The 26,889-nt window shown below is 41.9% G+C and overlaps 1 protein-coding gene across 13 annotated transcripts in view; it reads left to right on the forward strand.

Annotated features, from left to right (window-relative positions):
• Nucleotides 1–26,889, forward strand: part of EPB41 (erythrocyte membrane protein band 4.1) — a 210,258-nt gene that overhangs the window by 179,222 nt on the left and 4,147 nt on the right. For 7 of the 13 annotated variants that reach the window (XM_072609612.1, XM_072609603.1, XM_072609615.1 and 4 more), the window contains 5 exons: nucleotides 11,693–12,142; nucleotides 13,374–13,502; nucleotides 18,183–18,284; nucleotides 21,466–21,546; nucleotides 26,528–26,631. In XM_072609612.1, coding sequence (XP_072465713.1) covers nucleotides 11,693–12,142; nucleotides 13,374–13,502; nucleotides 18,183–18,284; nucleotides 21,466–21,546; nucleotides 26,528–26,626 — 861 coding nt within the window. In that variant the 3' untranslated portion in view covers nucleotides 26,627–26,631. The remainder of the gene's footprint in view (nucleotides 1–11,692; nucleotides 12,143–13,373; nucleotides 13,503–18,182; nucleotides 18,285–21,465; nucleotides 21,547–26,527; nucleotides 26,632–26,889) is intronic. The other 6 variants (XM_072609608.1, XM_072609609.1, XM_072609610.1 and 3 more) reach the window with 3 other exon arrangements.

Raw genomic sequence — 26,889 nt, forward strand, 5'->3', positions numbered from 1 at the left:
TTTAAATTTAAACAAGGCACTGAGTCTTATTCCTTCTTTTCCACAACCAGTCAAAGATAGAATAATGTGCCTCCCAGTTCTTTCATTGACCCCAAAGCATAAGCAGCAGCCCACATATGAATTAGAAAATCTTGACTCAGGAAAGCTCTGGATACGATTAGATGCTGGAAAGAGAAAGGACTACATACTGCTCCTAAACACTATTTTTGTTCATCTTTATTGAGTACTTACTGTATTAAGAAATAGGCTGTGTGCTGTGGGAGACACAAAAACTTTATTAAATATGGCTCCTGCCCTTAAGTAGCTTATGGTGTGTAGTGTCTGGTCCTAGCTCTGATTCTTTCTCTGCATGCTAACTTTCCCTTTTCCCTCCTTCTCTTTCAGTTTTCATTTCCTTCCTCATTCTTTCTAGCTCAGCTTCTTGGTTCCTTCTCCCCTGCTCATCTAGCCATATTTCCTTACCCAGGAATCTGAGCTTCCACTCACTGATTCATGCTCCTTAAAAGCATATTTTGACATAATAAACTCAGCTGCTCCACAACATTGGGCAACCACTTGGGATTCTTATAGGTCGGAAAACATTGTAGGGAATGACAGGTATATGAGGCAACTCTGTAGACATGAGAATTTGAAAATTTTCTTGTAGCTTGGTTGTCTGTTAGTAAGAAAGGGGCGTGTTTCTCCATCCTGTTTGAGGAAGTGTCCCTTGGCTTTTACAGTGAGCTTATAGTATCCTCCTAATTCCTCTTTTAGTGACTTTAGGCCCCCAATTGTCGGAATAATCTACACCTGCACTGAGGGTACCCTTGAAAATTATATTAGAAGAGAATAGATACGCTTTTGAAAGCTATTTTCCATAGCAGACCATATCTTTACCGTAGCAGTTGCCTAAAAGAGGCAGAGAATACAAGATCTAACTGTGCTCGTTATTTGTTGACTATAAAAAGCATCTGATTTGTAGGCAAAACCGTTATCTGAAAGGCTTTCTTCCGACAAGGTGCCTTTCATGCATATGTTAATATTATACAAGACTCTTTGAAAGAAAGAACAGCAGACCTTTGTTGAACCTTTTGAGCATTAATATCAGTCAGAGCATGATAGAGGCAACTGTACACGCACCAGGTGTGTTCACCATTGTCATGGAGAAGATCCATCCCAGAATCCAAGCTGAAGGAGTCCCCGTGAATGGTGAAGTCCTCCAGCCGTTCCTGTTCGTGTGACATTGTATCAAGCCCTCATACTGCAGAACTTCCTAAATGAAGTCCACAGTCAACTTTAAGAAATTCAACTCTGACTATCTTATATAGGGAAAAAAAGTAAATGAAGAATGCCTGTTATCCAGACTTTAACATGCAATTGGATACACAATCTAAATAGTTTCTCCATCTATGTATGGGAGTGTGTATATATTGATAGATATATCAAGCACATACAAATATATATGTGACATAATACATGTATATATACATACACATATGTATATAAATTCTTGGACTTCCGATAGTGAGTAGTTGTGACTAGAATTTAAAAGGAAGACATCAGGTTGGATTGCCTTTGGATAATTGTTTCAGTGAAAAACTTGGGGTCATTAAAAAAAGTTTGCAGAGCCTTTATTTAAAATGCCAGTGTTCTTCTGGCATTGGTTGAGTCATGGAGCACCACAGTGTCTGAATAATTGAAGTTGAGCATTACCTAGTGGGTAATGGATAGGCATACATGTATATGAGCAAGTTGCATCATATAGCAAACATGTTGTTATGCTTGGAAAAAGCAGCATAATGGATGTTGTTGAAGTATACAAGTGCTGTTCAAAATAGAAAACTGACTGATCACATGGCAAGAGTGAGAATACGGGTGGACAACCCCTGTGCTGCTCCATTGTTATCCTTGAAATGTCAAGAGAATGCAAAGAAAGTCACACCACATAGGGCCAAATCCTTTGCAGAAAATGTCCCACAGGATATGGAGGTCTGGATGGCTTGTAATTGGCATGCCTGGAAGGAGTGCCCATGTCAGTGAAATTCCAGCTCACTGGGGAGCTGAAGACCTTGAAGACCTGGGCACTTTGCTGCTTAAAAGATATTTCAAAGTTATTCTGCATTCTAATTAAGGTTTAGTTTCCCCTGCTTCCCAAGACTACTCCCTTAATAAAGGCTGTACCCTCAAAACAAAACCTATTTTGGGGGGAATCTATATCCCCCCTCCCTAAGAATAATACTAATTGTTGATTGTAGTTAGGTTTGTTAGTTAGGTTGTAGATATGATTTGTGGAGCTAGGGAAAGGGGAACCACGGTTTTTCTATTCAGACCAACACATTTTTTATAAATGACCAGAAATGCATCACTTTTCAATGTTTCATTGTGAGCAGTGAAGTCAGGCACTGTAGTGTCTCCTCAACTACATATCTTATGCTAGTGTATTAAAAGGTGCACTAAAAGAGCACTTTATTTCTGAGTGTCATTCCCTCATACCCTGTTTCATGATCACAGTCAGCTGATATTAACTGCATGTGTTCAGATACAGAAAACCTTCCAGATTAATGGTTTTAATAACAGTAATAACTCACAGTGTTACATACAGTATTAATTTCTTCCCCCACCCCCCCCCACACACTTTACAAATGGAGAAATCAAGGTCCTTAGAGGTTAAATGATTTTCCTGTAGTTATAATTAATGGGTGACAGAACCAAGATTGGAATCTAGACTTTCTTATTCTAGTTCCAGTGCTCATTCTCTTTTGTAATTCTCCTCTGATTGCTAGTTTCATCAGTATAAGTGAACTACCTATCTTGATACGGATCTCAGTCTCTTCATGCCTTAATAGATGGCCATCATGAGTTTCTGTGGCCAACAGAATTCATCACCTGCTGACCATATTTCTGGTGATGAAGCTTTGCAATTTTAGTCGTTCTGACCCTCATACAAAAGGTAATTTTCAAAGCTGGATGGGAAGTGGATGGAAGGAAAGGACATAATTCATTTTCAAGCTTTGCGAGCCAGTTTCATACCCAGTGCCATGTTAAATTTGAGATTCTCTAGGAAAATGTTCTAGAAGAATTTTCCTTTCTTAAACTGTAATGAATTTATCAGAGAGTCTTTTTCCATTAGTGAGAAACATTGCTAATGTGCAAGTGCAAGGATATGTGGGCATTCTCCATGATAGCAGTTCAGAGGAATGTCTCGGTTTCTTGGTCAAGAGCACCCTGCTCTGATTGGCTCCTTGATTATTAGCAGCTTGTTTTGGGAGGGGGCTCTCTCCACTAAAACCTTCTGTGCCCCATGAAGTGTTGGTAACTGAGGCCACTCAGTGCTGAGGTTTAGTTGAGTCATGGAGATGAAGAACTTTTTACTGAAAACGTCTCTTCATGAACATTTTAAAAATATTTTTCTCAAATTATTCACTCTGTAATATAAACTTATCGTAAATAAATATTGTTGTAAATCTGAGTCCTGTTTCTATTGATCATTAAGGAAATAGGAAGCCATGATTCTGTGCAGCGTCTGAGTTCTCTGAACAGAGTCGCAGAAAAAGAGCTCTCTGATACTTACAGCTCCTGTTCATTTACAAAGCTCTTTGCTTACTAGCTCTTCGGCATAGGTAAAAAAGGAAAGCTATTCCCATTTTATAGCTAGGTAAATTGAGCTTTAGGAAGGTAGCCACATGCCCATTAAGTATTAGAGCTCAGACTGATCCAGGTCTCGTGTTCTTTATGTTACATCATGCTGCTTGAAGTCACATTATCATTAACAAGTCAACCTGTTAGTTAGCCTGTCTATATGGCTAAACCCATATATTTTTCTTTCAATGTACTTAGTTAATAAGAGTTTTACTGACTTAACTCTGGCATTGTCATTTCTTGTGTACTTAGTTTAAGATCAGATTTCTTCAAATTATGTTGTAAATCTGAAATAAATTTTACTTAATTTTATCTAGCATTTAAAAAATTAAGATTGTTTGTAACAAAAATCTATACAATCAGTACATAATTTACAGAGAGAAACGTTTTTTGACGTGATACGTTTTTCTTTTGTTTGAAATGAACACATCACAGATTAATGGTTATCAGCCATCCAACCATTGGCATTCTAATCAGTAAGGAGAAGTGTGGGAGTATGGGAGTGGGTGTGAGATCAGAGACTGATGCTATGTGGCATTAATGGAAATCGTATGAATTCATCTCTGAGCAGACTTCGGATTCTACCCAAGGTGAACCTTTCATCTTCCACTTGCATTATCCAGGTGATTATTCAAATCTAGTGTTGCATGTGGTGTATTAACTAGCTAAAAGTATGTATGTGCCTTGGGGACTGTGACTAAGAAATATAAAAGTTATATAGGGAGAAAACTACAATGTTTAACATCATATTTCTATAACTTAGTACTTCAGGTGGTTTTCAAAAAAGTTAACCATATTTCCTATAATGGAATTTTTTAATAGCAAAGAACTAATAATTTCTTCTGAATATAGTTCTGTGGAATCAAGATACTGTTTCCATTCAGGGGTGGGTGTCTACCAAGCTTAATTTAGTGCTGATTTTAGGTTTCCTTGCTACCCTTTTCTGTTGTTCCTGTTTTTTGTCTTTTGGAATAAGTTGTCTTAAAGTACAGGCAAACAAACTATGTGTTGGACTGTTTCCATGCTAGTGGGAGAGTCAACCTCCTAGAGGACTGTTTTGTCCTGAATGGGCAACTTACCTTTGTGTTGAAATATTACTGGTCCTTAAAGGCATCTCCTCTGTAAGGAACTTTTGGTCTAATGTCTAATGTTTGCTCAAGTACTTTAACATTTACAGCTCTGTTCAGGCTTGAGAACACCTCTTTGACCTGTGGAGCCCTGTCTGGTGAGTGCAGCTGAAAGGCCAAATTTTCTGTTACTTAATGGCTAATTTTGCATCAGGCATTTATCTCAAAGTTTTTTTTGCTTTTGCATTCACCTGTATTGGGGATAATCTAATAACACTGCTATTTAGAAAATGTTTTTAAAGTATAGTTTACCATTGGTCATTAAGGACCAATTTGATTTAATAGCATCAACTCCTCACCCCAGAAGTGACCAAAGTCCAAGCTGTATTCCATGTATATGGTAGTGGAGTCTGAAAATGCTGCAAGTTTTCTGGAGAAAACTAGTGAATGCTACAAGGCCATATTTCTTGGGTGTACTCCAAGTGGGAAACAGAGAAAAAAGCATAGTTGTAGCTAAGGGCGATGCAAAAATGAGTGAAGTTAGGGGAAGGAATTGGTTGATGAAGGCAAAGGATGTTGAATAATAACTTGTACATGATGCTCGGGAAAGTAGAAAGCACAATCCTATAAAGGTGAGAAAATAAAAATTATTATTCCCCTTGTACAGAGGGATAGAGTGAGGCTTGTAGAGGTAAGGGGACTTCCTCAAGGTCAGACAGTACTGGCCTAAGTAGTGTCTCCCTGTACGCCCCCATGACACCTGTTACCGCCTGCGATATCCCTTTTTGTCTAGATCTTAGGAGAGCCATAAAGGTACCTGGTTGTTAGTTTATCCCCATCTTCAGTCTCTGTGATCCTGTTATTTCTTTCTCTACGTTTCAAACTATAAGTTGGCCTGTTTTGTTTTTTCACTTGAAATGTACCCAGACTTTTATTTTCATATAGCCTTCTTTTCTTGAGCTTGAGGGGGGTGGAGGGGTTTGAATGACTGGTTTTTGTTTTTGCTTTTTTGTTTCTGTTCCTTCTGTGGAAGAATGGTGGGGGAGGGGTGTGCAGAATCTGCTGCTTATCTTGTTATTCTTGTACACTGTGTTTTCTCATCTAGCTTTTGCAAAGAAAGCTATTGCCAGATCTGATTTATCTTTTATTGCAAGTGCCCATCCAAAATTTTTATGTCTTAAAATCTACTAAGGCCCCTTAGTGCTTTGAAGGTCCTGCCCATTTTTAGTAACAGAAGGGCAGCACCATTGGCATCTGCATTCTAAACTGGGAAGAAGCTCATTGGTATGGCTAATAAGTGGATATGTGGATGCGTGTGTTTTCTTTTAGCACTCTTCTGGGTATTTAAAAACAACTCCCATTTCTTTAGTGCTTTTCAGCATACAAAGTATTTTCCTCATAGTGATTTTGTGCGGCATGGAATACAAGTATGCTTATACCTTTTGTGTGCACTTATGTAGGGTCTGTGTTTGATAGATGAGGAAAGCAGCTGAGTGGCCTCAGAGAGCCCAGGCTGGTGGAATGCAGAGCTGGGATCTTGGCCTTCGGGTCCTGAGGCTGTGCTCAGTCCCAGGCTGCCTCCAACAAGCTCTTCACTGAGACATCCAGATTCCATTTAGAAACCCAAGTGTCAGTGACAAAGGAGGCACTCGCAATTAACTGATCTGATCACCCTGTTTTGTTTGCATGTTACCCTACCATGCTGGGAGGAGCGCTTTTATTTATTTAAGTGCTTGGTGATGATGATGACAATGACTATAATGTGTGTATTATTTCACTTTTTTTAAGAACCAGGAGCTGGACTCTTCAGCTGGGTATTTATGCCTTTCTATGTTTAGCAAAATAACCTTAACTCTTGCTTCTGTGTACATTTATCCCACCCCTTCCTCCCAGCACCCCATCACTTCAGGTACCCAGGTTGTTCCTTCTCCCTATCAGAGTCTGCTCTCTGAGAACTGTCTTATTAACACATCTTCACTAATGTATAAGTAACTGATAAAGCCTTAAATTATTCTTCTTCCCAGGAGTGTTTTCGTTTTAATCTGTACACAAAGCCTTCAACCGAAGGAAGCCTTTTAGGCTCTGTGGTCCTGAGAACATTCAAACTTATGAGCAGGGCTGACCATATTAGCTCACTGCAGCTTAGAAGAGAAGAAAGGTAATATGAAAACCACTTAGAGATTGGTGGGCACAGTGGGCTTTGGGGATTTCAGTCTAGGCCTGCCTGGTATGATATGACCCCAACTGAAGATATTTGACAGTAAGGTCATTGATATGAGTAAACCCTATGGAAATATTGTGAAGACCTGCTGTGTGGTGATTGATTGCCCTTTTGTAAGATTTCCTTAGTTATTGCCTAAAAATGCTGTTCAGTGAGTTTTTGTGGGAACAGCATTAGATGGGGTGCGCCTATGAAGACCAGAGGGTGTATTCTGAATGTCTTTTGGGAGAAAAGTAAGTTAGGAATAGTGACAAGTGATTACCTACCCACATTCATCCCCACGCTGATCCCCCAAAAAGCCATACCAATATGTAAAAGGCCATTTGTGGAGCCTGAAAACGAAAAGTCTGGCAAAGTTTAAAGTGATCAGATATCTTATGTGTAATCCCCCCCCCCCCTTTTTTTTAGAATAGTTTGAATTATCTCCTAGTTATCTGGACTAGTAGGGAATTGATATATGTTCTTGTATTATGTGTGTTTTAATTCTTGTCTTTTCTCTTGTCATTGTTCCTTTCCTTCAAGTTCTGGCTAGAGGGGCTCCCTGAAGTACAGAGAAGACCTAGTTGAGAACTTACTAACAAGCAGACTGGAAGACCTAGCACCAGCCTTGGTTAAACCCACTGGCTTGGCCCAGTCTTACCAGACACTTCAGGTGCTCTAGACACACTTACTTTGCGTTAGGGAGACTAGATTTCTATGCTGTTTTAATTCATGTCTTTTTGTAAAGCTTAAACTTTGGGGATGAATATCTAATCATGTGTCTATTGTATGTAATGTTCTTGAACTATAACTTTTACTTATTACATTTTGTCTCCTGCAGTACTTCACTAGATGGTTTCACCCATTATGAATCCTTTGTTTGCATCTAGACTTCAGCTTTAGGAACCTTCAGATTCCCAATAGCTCACTGGAATAACTTTGGAGCATCTTAGGACTTTTAGACATATACAAGCTGTATTAAGGAATTCAACCTTCTTACTAACATCTCTACCTAGGAAACTCCAAGCAAGCTAGAATGAGGTTCCAGACATCTAAAGTGGAATGAATTTCCTATATTTGGCATTACTTAACAAACTAAACCCTTCACAATTGACTTTTAAAACCAGATTTTCACATTAGGTTCTGCTTTACTATTAGTGAAAATACCTCCAAAAATGTGTGATTTCATCAGTGTGGGCATGGGATCATTGAGGCTGCACCTCTCATGGCCACTTTCCTGGCGATGAATTTCTTAGAACTTATTTGACTAGGCTTACCCTTGCCCACAGCTTCTTTCCCAGCCTTTCCAGCTTGAGCAGGGACCCGTTAGAGCTAAAATTCCACTGGTAGAGCCTTCATGGACCCTGGGTCATCATGGCCATGCCACAACACGGCATCAGAACAGGACTCAGGTGGAGGTTTAGTGATGTCATATTTGCAAAGCTCTTTCCTAAAGCCAATTTGGGGTGGGATCATGGAGGTATGTAGTGTCAGGACCCTCATCCTCATTTTACAATTGAGGGAGCAAACCGAAACTCATAGAGGCTCATAACCAGTAAGTTACAGGGCAGAGGTTCAACAACAGGTCTTCTGACTTCAAGTCTTATTCCAAGACACCAGGCAGCTTCTCAGTAATTAATTCTTGCCTCTAACTAGTTTTTCTTTAGTAGAAGCTATTGAGCACTGTTCATCTTTAAAGAATCATGTAAAGATCAGATAAGAATGTTGCCTTGTCCTCAAGTTTAGATAGCATTAAGATTTTTATCATTACCTAAACCAGAGACAGTTCTTCAGAAGACAAAAATAGGATTTTTTCAAAAAATTGGAAGAAAAATAGTTTGTTAGGAAAGCTCTCCATCTTTGATACCATTGTTTCTTTTCTTTCCCTCCCCCGCAACAGTAAATATGAGTGGCTGGGTAAAGATGCTACACTAAGTTCAGTACACTGGCAGACCAATCAGAGTCACTTCATGTCTCCCTGTCCCAGGTATTAATAAATATAAGGCCAAAGTGTGATGGAAACAAGACTTTCTTCAATCAGGGAAAGGTATTGCTTTTCTCTTTCCACTTAAGGGTAAACTTGGTCTTGCAAGATGGCTAATGTGTGGTAGAAATGCTAAGACCTATGGGAAGGGGGAAGATGTGGCTCCCTTCAACCTTTCCGGAAAAAGTTTCTCTAGAATATTTGTGAGGAAAGACAATCATCCGAGCATGAATATCTCTACTTTGAAAAGCCTTTGACATATGTAAATCTTTAAGTTCAAAAATAACCTGAAAAGAAAGAGAGGATCTGGTTTGCATTTGATGGAGCTACAGCAAAACTCCAGTAAAACGCCTACATACTGCTATTAATGCTATCTAGAGTTCAGTAAACCAATGGAAGGGTAATTTAGAACTGTAAAGGCATATACATGGGTTATGGTCTTGAGACATAAAGTACATTTTAAAAAATAGTTTTAATAAAATGCCTCTTTTTTAAAGCTACACTTTGGTTCCCTCCCTATTCCCTCTACCACCAAGAAGCAACTCCTTCCTCTTACACGCCCACCCTCCCCCCCACCCCAAAAAAAAGCCCAGTACATAAGTATCATACTGATTAAGGGCCATTCTGGTACAAGTAGACTTCCTTTGAGTACAGCAGTGAACAATTAACATAGTAATCTTAATGTTTTCTGCTTTTAATTTTCTTAGAATTTTTATGAGATTGAGGACTTCATTCAGCTAACCAGTTTTTATGATATGTATAATGTTCTCTTTAATATCTCTTTCACCAACTTAATAGTACTGTGGTTAAGTGACAACTTCTTCTCCAGTGGCAACAAGGTTCTTGTAAGTCTTCCTTAAGAGTCAGCAACCACAAAGGTTTCTCACATTGCTTGCATTTTACCCCATGCCAATGTATCTCAATCACAGTGATCGATCACATTACATTTTTGATCAACCCCACTGCAACATGTCAGTGGTTCAGATCTTGATAATGCAGGTTTCTCTTAGAAGGTCCTCCTTAGCTTTGTGATTTGATATGCACAGATATATCGTGTCTGTAATCATGTCATCTGTTGAACTTAGCTGACTATCTTAGCTAAGACACAGCATTGTCTATAAAATCTCAGTATTTAAGATAGCTGATTAATCTTATGTCTTGAAAGCTTTGTGGACTTTCCATGTGCCAAGATCTTTCCACTGGTTTCAGTTATCTTCCTGATACCTAGGAGAAAAATATCAGCCACTAGGATAGAAAATCCTTAGATTAGAACTTTAGACATCCTTTGTATTCCTTAACAAATATTATTTCAAACAGAAACTAGCTTGGGGTACATCCCTGTTCTTTTGAGGTATGTCAAAGAGAAAGCCCTTCCTCACCCCCCAGAACTGTTATTTAAGCACTCTGCATCTTCATCATCTTACCTATAAAATGAGGGCCTTAGTTTCTTCCATCTCTGACATCCTATGGTTCTCTGTCCCTTCGGGTTACATGAGAATGCTCAGCTGGACAGATCATGACTCTATCATTCCTGTGTTCTCATGTCCTTTCTTGACATGCCTGTTCTGTGTGGAATAGTTCAAGACAAAAGTAGTCGTTCTCAATGTAACTGAATTGACCTTGTACCAGCTTTCAAAGTCTTTACTCTAGGCGCCACCTTTATCTTTGGTCCTCTTTACATGTGTTTTAGATGTATGCTTTAGAAAAATATTTCATTACCCTAAGTGATATTTCATTCCCAGATGGTACCTTAATGAAACTGTCACTTGTCTCTCATTAATCAGGATGGTGTAAATTTGGTCCTTTTTTTTTTTTTTAATAATTTGGTTTGCTTGGAATATTTTTTAGCCATACAAACAAAATCATTTCTTATTTAGCAAAGAGTCATAATATGATGCATTAAAAAATCCTCATGTTGATCTGCATAGAATGAAAGTTGGCTGTGTATTCAAGAATGTTGACCCTGCTGTGCTGCCTTACTAGGACTCATTTGTTTATTCCCAGTAATTCTGTTTCTCAAGTGGATCTATGTCAGGATTGCTTAACCATCAAGAAAAGAGTGGTCAGCTCCCCTAGAAGGCAGTATGGTACAATAATGTCAGACATCCTTGGCAAGAAGACCACTAAGAAGTCAGACTTCACAGCTCCTGGTTTCATCTCTTTCTCAAATCCGTCTTTTACGTACTAGATAATACTCACTCTTGGCCAGTGCAAGAATAACCTAGTCTGAGCCTAATTTTGTCTAGTATTAGTTGTCCTACATTTAAGTTGACAGGCATTTAAATGTAAGGTTTCTAGACACAGCTTAAGAATGACATTCCCAGGTTCTAAGCATTCTTCCTTAATTTCAGAGCTGTTGTTCAGCCTATTGTCACATTTGCTAGGAATCTGCTTTAATGAAGAAACCAGTTTTTTAATTGCCATATCACATCTTGGTGGAAGAACTAAAATGTTAAATTGTTTTCTAAGCATAAATCCTTTAGCTGAACTTTTTTTTAAAGATAGTCACTTTAGTATTAGGTTCATGAGTCATGTGAGCTGTGCTAAAAGGACTCTTCCCAAACCGATTTACAGATATTGTCATAATGTGGGCTGCTTCTTCAAAATGTTGCCAGCAAACCACTGCTAGCTGAACCTAATGTTGTCCGGCTTTCTTAGATTGTTCGTTGCTTCAGAACCAAACTTGTGAAAGCCAGTGGTTCTTGGCTGTTGTTATTTCCACACTTTAAAATCCACAGAAATAGCAAGAGACTTGGTCTTTTTAAGTCCACCTTCATTCCTAATATTATCTTCTTGCCTTTGTATATATTCATTCACTTGTAGACTATGAATGACATTCCTAAAGAGGAAGTGGATGCAGTGACAGAGAAACCAAAGCTTCACTCTGAATGGGAGGGCCTTGAGCATTCAGTAGCTCATAGTGAGACAACCCCATCGGAGTCTCTACAAAGCCATGACTTTGGGCCTGTCTCCATAAACAGCAAGGAGGCAGAAGACAAGGCACATGGGTCACCTGGTCTCCTTGGTAACAAGGAGATGCTAAGTTGTCCAAATGGGGTATGTACAGGTGTAGAAGAGCAAGCTGGCGCCTTAGAGCTCTTGAAGTGCATGCTCTCAGAAACACCTGCTTCCTGCCAGCTGTACGCTGATGAAAAAGAGGCAGAGGGTGGTGAAGATCATGGTACACCAAATGAGCTACCTGGGAAGCAAAATGGACCATATCCTGACTTTCGTGGGGGTTCAGGGTTCCCCACCCTCATTCGAAGTTTCCAGGTAGTAATAGTTTGGGTCAAATGCCTCTCTTTGGGAGATTGCCAGAACTCTCCCTGGGATGGTGATGGGAGCAGTCTATTTCTTGCTTTCCTGATTGAAGAACTCTAGAGTCTGTCTCAGAGGAACTTATCTAGAGGAATTCCAAGGCAAGAATTGATTTTTCTCCAGCTGATGTGCAAAGCTCATCAAAATAAGCCTGTCATGATCATTACACAGACTGATAAGGGCTTTGAAAAAGGACACTCTGCCTTTCTTGGCTCAAATACAGATTTATAAAGAAAGGTAAAATTGTGAGACATCTGTGTTTTTGATAACTGCAATTGCTCAGAAAATATAACCAGCTCTGTTGAAAAAGAATAACTTGTTCCTCACCAAGATTATTTCAGGTCTAAGACAGGAATATATCTCAGTCACAAAATCTGATTCTGTAAGATGCTAATGACATACATTACTTACTTTGTTCTGTTACCCTCCACCACTCCCATCCCAGGGAGAAAGAGAAGCGGATTCTAATAATCATTGGTACTAATCATTTATGCTAAAGTAGATGACCACGTAACCCATACACAATGAAGGGGCAGCTTTCACAGTGATTTACCAACCTGGGGAGGTGAGCTGATTTGGCGAAGGTGGCCTTCCCCTCTTCCACTTATGTTTGTCCTGATATTAATCACCAGGTGGTGGCATAACTGATTTTTCTCTTTCCAGCTTTCCAAATACTGTTTCCTTTCAATAACTCAAAAGTGAACATCTGACATTGATTTGAAAAGAGTTAATGAATTCCAGGGTCACTGTTGTTCATGCACCATTTGGACTTAAGGGAGGAAATGTATGGCCAATTTTCTTGATTGCAGTGGTATGGTCACAAGGAGGAAACAATAATTGCTATTTGGCAAAAGTTTTGTATTCAAATTTTGGCTCAGGAGCTAATCCAAAATGCTTTTAAAATTATTTATTTTAACTGTATGGTCTTATGGCTACTTTGTTTTTTCATTAGGCATACACAGGTATATGATAGGAATATAATCCTTTACTATCCCTTATGATTTGACACTTTGTTAAAACTGCTGCAGAATGATTTGCAAGTCCTGTGCAAACAACTTTTGGGGTTCCGAGTTGGATTTTTGGTTTGCTAAGGCCCTGAAACTTTGATCAGGTCAGTGTCAGAAGATTGGCCAGCTATTTCCCTCAGAGAGAACACAGGTAATTGTGCTTTTCCACTGTTTTGTAGCCTCCCTTGGTGAAGACTCAGACAGTCACCATCTCGGATGTTGCTAATGCTGGGAAAAGTGAAATCCCAACCAAAGATGTCCCCATTGTTCACACTGAGACAAAAACCATTACTTATGAGGCCGCCCAGGTAAGGTATCATTTTTAACATCTGAATCTTCATTTACTTATAATCAAGTTCCTTTCCATACCTCTAGCAGGGGCATTTATTTATTGTTCTTCCTATTCATAGATTCAGAAAGGGGAAATTCCCTTTCATTTATCAGTCAATAGAATGTATTTACACTGGATGCAGAATACATAGAGAGTCAACTTGATTGCTAGGTTAGTGAGTCTTTGTTGGAAATAATAATTTAAAAAAAAATTTTTTTTAAATAAAATTTAAAAAAAATGAACAAGTGAGAGTAGTGGCCAAGGATGATGCAGGTAAATTTGAAGTAAAGTTTGGATCGGATAGACAATAATCACCATAGGGTGTCAGTGGAGTGACCAGATAAAGTCAGTGTTTGAGGGTGAGAATGGAGGCAGAGCCAGGGCAGGGTTCATCCAGGCATAAATAACGTGATGAAGACTTGGACTTAAGTGATAGTTTTTTAAGTAGGAAGGAAGAAGTGAATCTGTGGGAGGAAAGACTGGTAGCACTTCTCAGTGATGAATTCAAAGACTGTGAACCTTGGTGCTGGGGGACCTTGTAGTGCCACTGGGGAACAAGGAAAGGTCTACCACACTATACTATGCAAAGTCATCTGGGCTGGGGAGAGCTGCTAGAAGGGATGGTTTAGGAGAAAGAAGCAAGTTCTTCTGTGCCAAAGGGCTATAAAACTGTGCATACATATATGAGTGTAGTGGAATTCTACTGTGCTGTAAGAAATGATGAGCAGGCAGACTTCAGAAAAACCTGGAAAGACTTAACATGAACTGATGCTGAGTGAAGTGAGCAGAACCAGGAGAACATTATACACAGTAACAGTAACACTGTTCGATGACCTACTTTGATAGACTTAGCTCTTCTCAGAAATACAATAATCTAAGACAATTCCAAAAGACTCATGATAGAAAATGTTATCCATGTCCAGAGAAAGAATTATGGCGTCTGAATGCAGATTGAAGCATACTATTTTCTCTCTTTTTTTCTCATGGCTTTTCCCTTTTGTTCTGATTCTTCTTTCATAACATGACTAACGTGGAAATACATATAATATAATTGTACACATATAGCCTATATCAGATTACAAGCCGTCTTGGGGAGGGGAAGAAGGAGGAAAAATTTAGAACTCAAAATCTTATAAAAGTGAATATTGAAAACTAAAAACAAATAAATTAAAATTTTTTTTAAAAAAGAAGAAAGTTCTTTAAAAGTCTGCTAGGCCTAATTTTCTTTTCATTGGATTGTCATCCTCGGAACTAATAGGTACCCTTGCAGGCTAGCCTGGGGAGTTGGGGTGCTGTTTGGTGAAACCTTAGAAAAGGGGCCAAGGAAAGGAGGCTGCTGCCTGTAAGGCAGGTACAGATAGGGGAGAAACCAGAACATAGTCATTCCCACTTCTGCTCTTTCCAGGGATATAACAAGAAAGTGAAGGAACATGAAAGGGGATGTTGTAAGCTGCAGAAGAGGACTCTGCCCCAAAGCTTTTATCTCCCTGACCAGCGAGTGCTTGGTGCCCAAGATCAGGAGCTGTGTTAGGTTCTAGGGACAGAAACAAAATGAAAATCAGTCCTTCTCTCAAGGAGTTTACATGCGTCTTTCTTGGGGCTGGGACATGGTATGTGGACAGATAAAAGTATAGAGGTGATAACTGTATTAGGGAGAGAGCACTGACCACCAGAGGACGTTGAGAAAATTTTCCTCAGGAAATGGAACTTAAAGTGAGTCTGGGATGAAGCAGAAATGCAGAAGAGAAGGGAGGGCTGCTTGGGCAGTCACAGAAGCAGGAACTGGAGGACCAAGGAGGTCAATTTGACTGGAATGTAGAAAGAGTGAAGGGGGACTGAGCTTCCTCTCTTTCCTTGGGGTCACTATAAGCCCCCACCCCAAGCACCCAGTTTCACCATCTTGAGTTGATATTTGGCTCTTCTCTCCTTCAGCCTTTTCCACATCGAATTCATTGGTAAGTCCTGTCAGCCTCTTCTTCAGTTTGTCATGGAGTCCACTTGTGAAGGCTTTTGTGTTTGTCCTTCATTTTCGAAGAGGACCATGACATCAGGGAGATGATGACATGACATGCACTGGACTTTGTTTTGAGTGAGGGAGGGCCGGGCAAAGTCACCAGCCTCACTTCTCCTCCTGAGCCATTGTGAAGGCATTACCTGCTTAAGCTAAGGCATTGGTATTTTTTTTTTTTTCTAAAAGCAGTGGCAATAGGGAATCACCAAAAGTGCTTGGTAAAGGGAGTAATGTGATCAGACTTGTGCTAAAGGAAGATTGTTTGGGTAGCTGTGTGGAGAGGTCAGAAGTGATTGGAAGTTGTGTGGGCCTGCTTAGGAGGCTGTGGCCATATTCCACATAAGGAATGGTGAGGGCCTGAGTTCTCATGGTGAGCGATGTGCAATAGGGGGAGGGGGCAGAACTGATAAGACTTGGAGAAGAATTAAGGGTGACTTTAAGGTTGAGAACATAGATGACTAAAAGGATTGTGGTGTTTGTGGCAGAAAAATTAGCATTTGGGGGAAAAAGAGGATGAGTTTCACACATAAAATGTTTTGTTTGAGGAAAATCTTAGGGGACTAGCAAGTGACCATGTTGTGCTTCTGTGGCTGGCTTAGATCAGGGGGCCCAAGCCTTTAGACTGGGGTCCAGGAAGGTTGGGGGCCTTAGTCATGCTCTAGCTGCCTCTTCCTCACACCCCATCCTCCCCAATCCAATCAGTCACCAGGTTTTATTGATTCTATCTCCCCAACACCTCTTGCATTCATTCCCTTCTTTCCACTCATAGGGTCACCACCATTGTTCAAGCTGTCATCACAGCTCACCTAGACTATTGCAGCAGCCTCTTCCTGTCTCAGGTCTCTCCTCTATACCATTCTACATGCAGCTGCCAAAGTGTGTTCTGGTCATGCCTCTCACCTGCGCTGAAATCCCACTTTGGGATCCTTTGGTCCACTTTGGACCCTTGAGGGCTTTGCCACCCCAGTCTAGTCACTTACCCCCCCCCTTGCCCCTAGCCTCCTCAGATGGTCCTCTGGCCAAATGAGGAAGAGGTCCTGCCAGCTTGAAAACTATCATCCTATGATCCCTGTCAGATAAACTCTGAGGGTTCTCTCTTACCCGTAGGACCAAGCGCAAACTCCTTTGTCATTTACGATTCTCCACAGCCTGGCTCCAACCTTCCTTCCAATAGTCTTCAGCCTGGCCAGCTGAGACAGCCCTCTATTGCCGTACCACATTCTGTCTCCCATCTCTGAGCCTGCATGCCCAGTACATGCTCCTTCTTCACCTCTGCCCCTTAGAATCTCTAGTTCTTTCAGCGCTCAGCTTAATGCCGTCTCCCCCCAGGTTACATCAGATCTATTTTGTGTGTACTAATTATTACATGTGTATTTATTTGTAAACACAAATGAGATGATCATTGTAAAGCGCTTGCACAGTTGCCTGGCACATAGTAGGTGCTATATAAATGTTGGCTAGTATTATATGCACACATTTTGTCTCACCCAGCACAGTGTGAGTTACATGAGCGTAGGGTCTGTTTCATTTTTTCCTTAACCTGTCACTTGAGTTCTTCATAAGTGCTTGCTTCTTGTTTCCTTGCTCTACTCCATACATCTTGGGCTGGTTGTCACTTTCTGCTATTTCCCATCATTCTCACTGCAGGGGGGGATCAGTCATCAGGGGCATGCCCTCCCCATTCAGGGTGTTGCTGTCTGCCCATGTTTTGCACAGGAGGAGGTTGGAGGTGCTCCACCCAGATACCCCACATACGAGAGAGATTGATCCAAAGGCGGTGTCAAAACTGAACAGAGTCCAGTGACTGCACAGAATCACAGAATATCAGAGTTGGGAGGGACTTTAGAAACCATCCAATCCAAATCATCCATAATCCTCCTGCCACACATCCCACAAGTAGCTGGAGATCTTTGAAGGGGGGTGTGGAGGGCATTCCACCTCTGCACAGGTGCAAGTCTGAGGAAGCTTTCCCGATTTAGAAGCTTCAATTGCCTCTGTGAGACCCTGTGCTCTTATTTGTGCCATCTGAAGCCAGGCACAGGAAGTCTCATACTTCACATACTTAACCTGTCAGGTCTTCACCATTTTTCTCCTCTTCCGTCCTCTCCTTCTGTATTCCTCACTGCATCTTCCAAGCTATTCTGCAATCGATGTGTGAATCAGTTAACTACGGGAAATGGGTTTGGTTGTGAGAAACTTTGTTGACAAAGATAGAAGCAATATAAAGCATAGAGCTGTGTTACAAGAAGTGGACTCCTTCTCTGCAACACCTGGACTCCGTCTGCTATTTCTTCTCTATTTTCAGTGGTTTGTACCTCTCTCAGGATAGTCCCATACTCATGTAGCCAGGCCATGGGACTGTCATGGTGTTGGCCCTGCCCTCAGCCAGGGTCACATCTCAGCCTACTCTCAAGGGGCCTGTACCTTAGATTGCCACCAGCTCCTTAGTCACTGAGGGGAATCTAACTTTTCCTTACTCAAGCTGACTTTGTGAGAGCGACCGATAGTCAGAGGTTATTTTATGGGACTTGGGTTATTATTTTAAAATGTGCAACTGAGCTGAGGAAGCAGTAGATGCTGTGTCTTCATAGGTCTGTTGTCCTACCCAGGGAGATGCCTAATTGCAATATCTAATTCTCCCTACAGACTGATGAGGGTAATGGCGACTTAGACCCTGGTGTCCTGCTGACAGCTCAGACCATTACATCAGAGACCACTAGCAGCACCACCACAACTCAGATTACCAAGGTAATGTGCTGTTGTAGAAAGGGAGGCTGGTACCTGCTGGGGCGCTGAATTGATTGCTTTCTTCCTCGAAACACCGTGGCCTTGGCAAGGGTGTGGAGCCCTACCGTGTCCCCCCAAGTGGAATTACTCCAGAATCTCTGCTTGCTGCCTGGAAGTTGAACACTGATCTCCACAACAGCAGGCTGAGTGCCCTGTGGGGGAATGTTGGAGATGCCAAGGAAACAGTGTGATGTAATTTTTTTTAAAAAAACCCATGTTCAAGTCTCAGCTACAAAGCTTATTTTGAGAAAATCACAAGTTCTCTTGGTTTCCGTTTCCTCAGCGATAAGATGGGGATAATAATTTTATTACTTCCCGTGGACACTGGTTATGGCAGGAGCGCTTTGTTAACCAGAAAACATTACTGGTGTCGAATGTTTATTAGTCATTGCAGCGCCTGACACTTGGGGTACACGTTCAAGGAACGAAACAGTTCCTACTCAGAATGAACGTATGTTTTAACGGAAGGAGACAAATATGTGGAAAAATACGTACATTATGAATATAAAGCTAAACATGCGTGCACACACAAAGTGGTTTAAGAGGGAGGAGAGCGCTAGCAGCTGAGGGGGCAGAAAAGGCTCCCCGATGACGGCGGTGTCCGAGCTGAAGTCCAGCAAAGTCAGCGGCAGTGCCCTTCAGGCATGGGGAATGGCGGGAGTGTTGTGAGAGGGGAACCCAGGGAGGATGGGGAGTAATGTCACGTGGGGCTTCCAGAATTACAGAGGAGCTGTATTATATTCTAGAGGTTCTTGGAAGCCACTGGAGTAGGCTGAGAAGGGGCATCACACAGCTAGGCCTGCACTGAAGGGAAATGACTTTGGCAGCAGATTATAGAATAGGCCAGAATGGGAAACAGACTTGAAGGCAGGAAGCAAGGTGTGAGGAGGACCTGAACTAAGATGGCAGCTGTGTAAGTAGAGAGAAAGAGTTGGAAGTGAGAGGTGCTATAGAGGTAGAAATGACAAGAGCTAGCAGGCGAGGGGCTGGGGGTGATGCCGAGATCAGCAACCTGAGACACTTCACTGGAAGAATGGAGGGCCCCCATCAGATACAGGGAAGTTGGGAAGAGGGAAATCTAAATAGTCTTTGTCCATTTTAAAGTTACTGATTTGTTGAATCGCCTCTCAGATTCTTTGTGGACTGCCTGCGAAAAGCAGCATTTGAGGCATTGTCATATGATAAAAGGAATGCTGCATTGGGATTCCTAGAAACCACAGGTCTTGGGCCTAGTCGTGTGACATCAATCAATTCACTATCCTCAACATATTCAAAGCAATTAGACTCAATGACCTCAAAGGCTCCTTCTAACTCTACCATTTTCTGAGTTAACCACAGGAGAAGCATGAAGCAAAAATTTCAGAACTAGGACTTGAAGGGAGAAGTGGGAATTGTGTGGGAAATTCCAAGTCATAAGGATATTTCCCTGACTGTGACTACCCCTTGTAACCAACTTTTAGCTTCAACAAAGGAAATTGGGTGTAGATAAGTTCTGTGATCTCTGTTCTGAATGAGGCAGTCCTGGGACTCCACTCCCATAGCTATGTCTTAGTTCAGGCCCTCTTCATCTCGTCTGGATTATTGTCACAGCCTCCTAAGTGGTCTTCCTGTTTCAAGTCTCTTCTCCATTCCAGTCTATTCTGCAGCCTGCTGCCAAGAGCGGGAATCTATGTGATTTGTGTCAGGCTTCAAAAGACACACTGAGGCAGACCTCTGTACAGAGAGAGAGAGAGAGTGCCAGAGGCCAGTGATCTGGGGATGAGGAGAGCTTGGAACAACAAATAAGGGAGAGAAGAAATGACCCTCAGTAGGGAAGTGAGGGAGCTGCCCATCTATTACTTTACTTCTCTTTGCTTGGCCAGCAAGAAGGATTTTTGGACTGGAAATGAAAAAACAAGTAAGGATTATTAGGGAGAAGGATATTCTTGGGCCCTGAGAAAACTGGCAGATGGATGCTGAGCTGCTCCTGTGGCTTCATCATTGAAAGCTTCACCTCTCAGGAGAACACTTTGGATGGTAGATCCTGTGTGCTCAGCACTGGGCATGATGCTAAAAACATAATTCCCAAGGGAAGCAGGAGCTCTATGACTCCATTCCCCACTGGGGTGACTTTTCAAACCAAAAACTCCTCCTGGGCCCCACTGTGTTCCCTAAAGTCAGGAAGTGCCTTGCTTGTGTTCATGGATATGCCTGCTCAAATGGCATTTGGCCCTGGGCGTAAGAATGCTTTTCATGAATGTATTTATTCGGAGTGTTCAGCTCTTTGATATTGCATCTGGGTGAGAGCCTGGACTCCATCACCTTCCCGTGTTGGGCTTAATTGCATAAGGACTCTGGATGTCAATTTCATCATCTGTAAAATGGGAATGATTGTACTTGTCTGTAGTGATGTTGTGTGACAGCCTTTAACTGTGGCTTCACAGGATTCTAGCGATTAGTGTTTCATTCTGCGTAAATATGACCTATCATTTTCTTTTCCCATTGTCCCTAAATTCAAACCAAATATGTAGAAAGAGCAAAATGTTGGACCTAGAGTCAAGAAGGGGATTTGAGTTCAAATTCTGCTTCAGATACGTACTATTTGTGTGATCTTGGGCAAACCACATCACTGCCATCTGCCTCAGTTTCCTCATCTGTAAAATGGAGATAATACAAATCACTGCCTTTGAGGGTTTCTATGAGGATAAAATAAGATAATAGATGTAAAGAAGCCCTTTGCAAACCTTAAAAGCATTCTAGATTATCCTGATTCTGAGGCCAGCTCTCCATCCACCATGACATGCTCCCTCTCTACCTCCTTCCTTTTACAGGGAAGGCAACTAAGCCCCAGAGAGAGGAAGTGATTTGGTGGAGGTGTGGAACTGGAACTCAGGGCTCTTTCCACTCCTCCTCTTGCCTCTTCTGTGGTAGCTCTCCTTAATCACTGAAACTGAGAAAAGAACATGAATGAAAACAGGAAAAGGATTTTTGTATTGAAGACTTAAGTGGTAAAAGGAGCTACAGTTATGATCACTGTAACTGTTTCAAACAAGATCTTGGAGAAAAGGATGAAGATACAGATTCAGTTGTTAAGCAGCAGCAGATTTAAAGTTATCCCTTTTTGCATTGAAAGTCCCTAATAACCATTTCTCTTTGATTTTAGACTGTAAAAGGTGGGATCTCAGAGACCCGGATTGAAAAAAGAATTGTAATCACAGGAGATGCTGACATTGATCACGATCAGGTAGGAGACATGATAGGTCAGTGGGTGTAGAAGTTCCTGGTTAGGGATCAATCAGTGAACATTTATTAAGTGCGTACTGTAGGCTGGCCACTGTGCTAAACTCTACAGAAAGAAAAAGAGGCACAAGAGTGTCCCTGTGAGGAGCTTATAATCTAATGTAAGTCTTTATTGCATAGCCTACTTTGTACCCAACCACTGTTATGGGTATTGGGGCATGCAGGAGCAGAAAATGTAGGTCCTGTTCTAAAGGACTAATGTAGTTGGCCAGTCTCCCCCTGTCTCCGACTCCTGTCACTTATTAGTTTGGTGAAAGTACATCAGGCAGAACAAAGCTATAGAGAATGTTTAGATCCATAAGCATGCTAGTTATGCGCTCTCAGTAAGCCTTATGATGCTAGAAAATTGGTATTCAGGAAGTTAATACTGCTGCTGTTTGTTAAGGCAATATTATGTGAAGTATGTTTGTATTTATCGTAGGTTTTTGCTCATGAAACATAATGAGTATGCTAGAGTGGAAAAGGCATTCGGAGAGTGGGGAGGATTCTAGCCTTGCCTCTGTCTCTAACTCACTGTGACCTTGGGATGGTCACCTTCTGTCACTGGGCCTCAGTTTCGTCTTTTGTAAAACTGTCTCTCGGGTCCCTTCCAGCTCTGACATGTGATCTGCCTGCTTTGAGCAACTAGAGACTAAAATGTCAGAATTAGTATTCCTGATTATCAGCTAGCTGGAGAGTCTGGAGAGAGAGAGAGTGGAGGAGGTGCCATTTGTGCCTCCGGCGTCATCAGGATTGCCAAATCTCTAATTCCACATCCTTTCTTTCTTAGGGATGTTGTGATACAGAAAGTCTTTTAAATTAAAAAACAGAAACAAACCAAAAGCACAAAACCCTGAAATGCTGGGCTGGATGCAGGTGTGAAATATAAAGCAGAGCACATGTAATTGAAAGGGCCCAGAAACAAGGCTGACAGAGCAAAGGAGAGGACTTTGCCTCTTGCCCTCAAAGAGTCTGTTGAGTTATCTCTCCATTCTTCCTCTTTCAATCACTGGGAAGCCCTGGGGTTGAGGGTGCTGGGGCTGGGCAGACCACTCCTCTGAGTCTCTGATTGATAGGAAGTGTTTCTTTTACATGGAGCTAAAATCTCCTTCTCTCTAACTTCTGCTCACAGGCTCCAGTCTGCCCTCTGGGGCTAAGCAAAACAAAGCTAACCTCACTTCTGTTGAGTAGCTAGCTCTAACTATAGAAGATAGCAGCCTTTCTCCAGACCCCACCAGATGGAGCAGAAGGCTCCACGTGCCCCAGTTAGTCCTCATGGAGAGTGGTTGTAAGAACTCTCAGCATCCTGGTTATCCTACTCTTGATACCTTCTAGCCTTTTCATCTATTTACTAAAATGTGGTTCCTAGAACTGGGCACTGTATCCTATCGTACCTGCTGTGTGTCTAGTCCTGTGCTTGTACTAACGCCATGGGAGATCAACACGAAGCCTTTCGAGGTTCCTCTTCATGCTGCTTCCTTCCCTCTGTTGGTTATTTCCTATTTATCGTGAGTGTTTGTATGTGTGTATGTGTGTGTGTGTGTATGTGTGTATGTGTATACGTGTGTGTATGTACGTGTGTATGGGTGTGTGGTAGTTGCTTGCAGGTTGTCTCCCCATCAGATCATGAGCTCCTCAAGGACAAGGCCTGTCTTTTGTCTTTTTTGTTTGTTTGTTTTTTGTATCCCTCAACGCTTAGCAAAAGTGCCTGGTACACAGAGGGTGCTTGATAAATGTTTGTGACTGACTGACAAGAAGCATAAGCTATGGTCCCTGGCCCTCTAGCTGCTGAGTTTAGTTAGGAAAACATTTCTATGTAGATGATTCCCAGATTTATCTATCCTGCCTAAAGCTATCTTCTGAACACTCATCTCCTGCATCAATCTCTCCTGGGTGTCTCCCTTGATCATTGTCTCAAATTAAGCATAAACAAAATGGAACCTGTATTTTTGCCCAAATTGCCATTCCTCCCAATCTTGTATCTGTGGAGATCACTCCTGCCCTCCCCCTCTTCTTCCATCTCTCAGCTCTGTCTCCTCTCCATTCTCAAGGCCACAACCCCAGCTCAGACCTTGGCCGTCTCATTCTTGGGTTGTTGTAGTAGCCTATTCATCAGGCACTAGCTTCCATCCTCTTCTCCTTCTTTAGCCCGTCCTCACCACTGCCAGAATAACCTGGCAGGTCTGGCCCCGTTCCTCCCCTATTCACAAACCTCACTGGTTCCTTGTTGCTTATAGGATGAACATCATCTCCCCAGCCCTCCACATTTCATTCTTCCCTCAGGTGCCAGCCAAGGCTGCCTTTCCAGCCTCCTTCCACTTTCCTCACGCCCATAGGTCCATAGTCTGGCTGCACTGGCCTCCTTGTCATTTCCCTTCCACAGCCCTTTGTTCCTCCGCATGGGCTGTCCTCCACACTCACTGACACTTCTTAGTTTCCTTGGTTTTCTTCTCCAGTTTGTAATTGGTTAAAGGATATGAACAGGCAGTTTTTTGAAGAAGAAATCAAAGCTATGTATAGTCAAATGAAAAAGACTTTTATGGATTAGACAAATGCAAATTAAAACAGCTTTGAGCTATTAGACTGGCTAAAATGATAGAAGAGGAAAATGACAAGTATTGGAGGGGATGTGGAAAAATTGGAACACTAATACACTGTTGGTAGAATGTGAACCAAGCATCTTGGAGAGCTATCTGGAATTATGTCCAAAGAGTTATAAAACTGTATATACCCTTTGACACAGAAATACCACGATTAGGTCTCTTTCCCAAGTAATCAGGGAAAAAGGAAAAGAACCTATATGGTCTAAAATTTTTATAGCAGCTCTCTTTGTGGTGACCAAGAACTGGAAATTGAGGGGAATGGCTGAACAAGTTGTGGTATATGAATGTAATGGAATACTACTCTGCTGTAAAAAATGATGAACTGGTAGAGTTTAGAAAAAACTTGGAGAGACTTGCATGAAATAATGAAGAGTGAAATGAGCAGAACCACGAGATCGCTGTGTACAGTAGCAGCAACACTACTCCAAAAATAACTGAATGACCAAGCTACTCTGAGCAGTATGAACATCCATGAACTACCAAGGCCTTGTGAAGGAAGGCGCTGTTCACCTCTAGAGAAAGAGCTGGTATATGGAATCATGCACTGTATGGTTCCACGTAGAAATCGAGATCGAATGGTGGCCTTCTGCAGTGTGGGATCGAGAGGAAGAGAGACAATTTGAAACTCAAAATGTAACCCCAAAAATAAATAAACTAGGAGGGGGAAGATGGTTCAAATCCTGTCTTCCTCAGGAGGCCCACCCTGGTATTCCCTAGCTACTGGGGCCTTTCCCTCTAAGATTACCTTCTGTCTCCCCCATATATCTCTGATAGGTACCTAGTGATTTGATGTCTCCCCCATTAGATCATCACTTCCTGTTTTTGTCTTTCTTGCCAGTCTTCTAGTAAACACTTAATAAATGCTTATTGGCCTACTGCCCAGGAACTGTTCCACCTTCGCGCATTTGCACCCACTCTTCACCATGGGCCTGCTCCTTAGCCACCAAGTCCGTCTCTCTGTTCCTCCAGTTGTGAATGTTCTCTGCTTCTACCACATTACCCACATGTGTGTTGTATCTCCTAGTTGAATATAAGCTCCTTGAGGGCTGTTTCTTCTGCTTGTGCTCTTGATCCCATCCTGTCCTCCTGGAGCTTGCCCCCTTAAGTCACTCCCTCCTATCCACCCCTCACCCCTATACCTTTTTTCTCTTCCTTAACCTCTCTTTACCTAATGGCCTTTTCCCATTTGTATACTTGTGTCTATCTCCACTACATATCTTACATTCATCCCACTCCTATGACTACACTCCCAGCTGGGCCCTCATAACTTCTAGCCCAAATTATTATAATGGCATCCTAAGTGGTCTTCATGTTTCCAGTCTGTCTCTCTCTCTCTGCATCCCTCCCTCATTTCTTCCTTCTCTCTGTCTCAGTAAGCCTTCTTTCACACAGCTAACATAATCTTACTAAAGTCTAAGTCGGACCACATTACTTCCCTCTTTGAAAATCTTCAGTGGCTCCCTATTGCCTCAAGCATAAAACACAAACCCTTCTAGCCTTAGTTGTTATTACTCCTTGTACTCCACATTCTTGCCCAAATGGACAACTGGGTGTTGTTTTTGCTGGCTCCACCCCCCCACCTCTGTTCCTTTGTGTGGGCTGCCTCCATGCCTGGAACACTCTCAGAGTGCTTAGCTTCTTTCAAGGCTTAGCTTAGGTGCTGCCCCTAAGTTGCAAAAGTCTCCCTGTCCCTCCATTCCCCTCAGGTTATCTTTTATTTGCATCTCTGTGTTTGCTTCTCTTTGTTTTTTCCTGTAGCTTCTGGAGGCTTCTCTGATCTGATCTCACCTCCTCTTCATAACGACCAGGCTCTTTCTGTTGGGTTTCCTTCTTCCTGTCTTTCCCTTCCCAGCCTCCTCCATCTGACCACCTCTGCATGGCCCTTTTCCCCCATTCTGCTGCCCCAAGTGTCTGACTGAAAAAAGATTTCAAGGGTCATCTAATCCAGTTCATACTCAAGTAGGAATCACCTGTGCAGTACTCCTAACCAGTTATTGTCCAGCCTCGGCTGAAAAGCTCTTCTGCCTATAGCAGCCTTCTTTCCTTTAGACTCACATCTTGTGTAAATGCTGTTGGAAGCATCTGGTGAACAAGGAAGGGCTCCTTCTGCTTTCCCTTCCCACCCCTCAAAACAACCACATCTTGCCACTTGTTACTGTCATCTAGCCTGGAGATGAACTTTCATTTCCTCTGACCTAATCAGGTTAGCTTAGCATCCATGCTGCCCTCAGGGTAGAAGAAGGGAGTGACTATACCATAAAGATGTTCTTGTAAATCCATTTTCTTCCCTTGTAAACTGGCCCAGCTGCTTTCTTTTTTAATTACCTTAGATCTCTTTCTTAGGTCCTTGTTCAGGCAATCAAAGAAGCCAAGGAGCAGCACCCCGACATGTCAGTGACCAAGGTTGTTGTCCACCAGGAGACTGAGATCGCCGAGGAGTAGCTCAGGTATGAAGGTGTTCCTGAGGGATCCCTTCAATATCACTTAGAAAGACTGCACTTAACCTATATCTTGGGGTGTTTATCATCACTGCCTAATCACAGTAGTCTCTGACCAGCATGGATGAGCCAGTGGGGACATTAAAAAATTAGTGTAGATAAATGAAATGAGGATGGGATAGGATAGGGAGCCACTGTATATTTAACTCCAACTTCAGAAGCTTGAAGTCAGATTTGAATCTCCTTTGCCCACCTCTCCTGGAACAG

The sequence above is a fragment of the Notamacropus eugenii genome, chromosome 5, assembly GCF_028372415.1.
Source record: "Notamacropus eugenii isolate mMacEug1 chromosome 5, mMacEug1.pri_v2, whole genome shotgun sequence".
Classification (NCBI taxonomy): Eukaryota; Metazoa; Chordata; class Mammalia; order Diprotodontia; family Macropodidae; genus Notamacropus; species Notamacropus eugenii.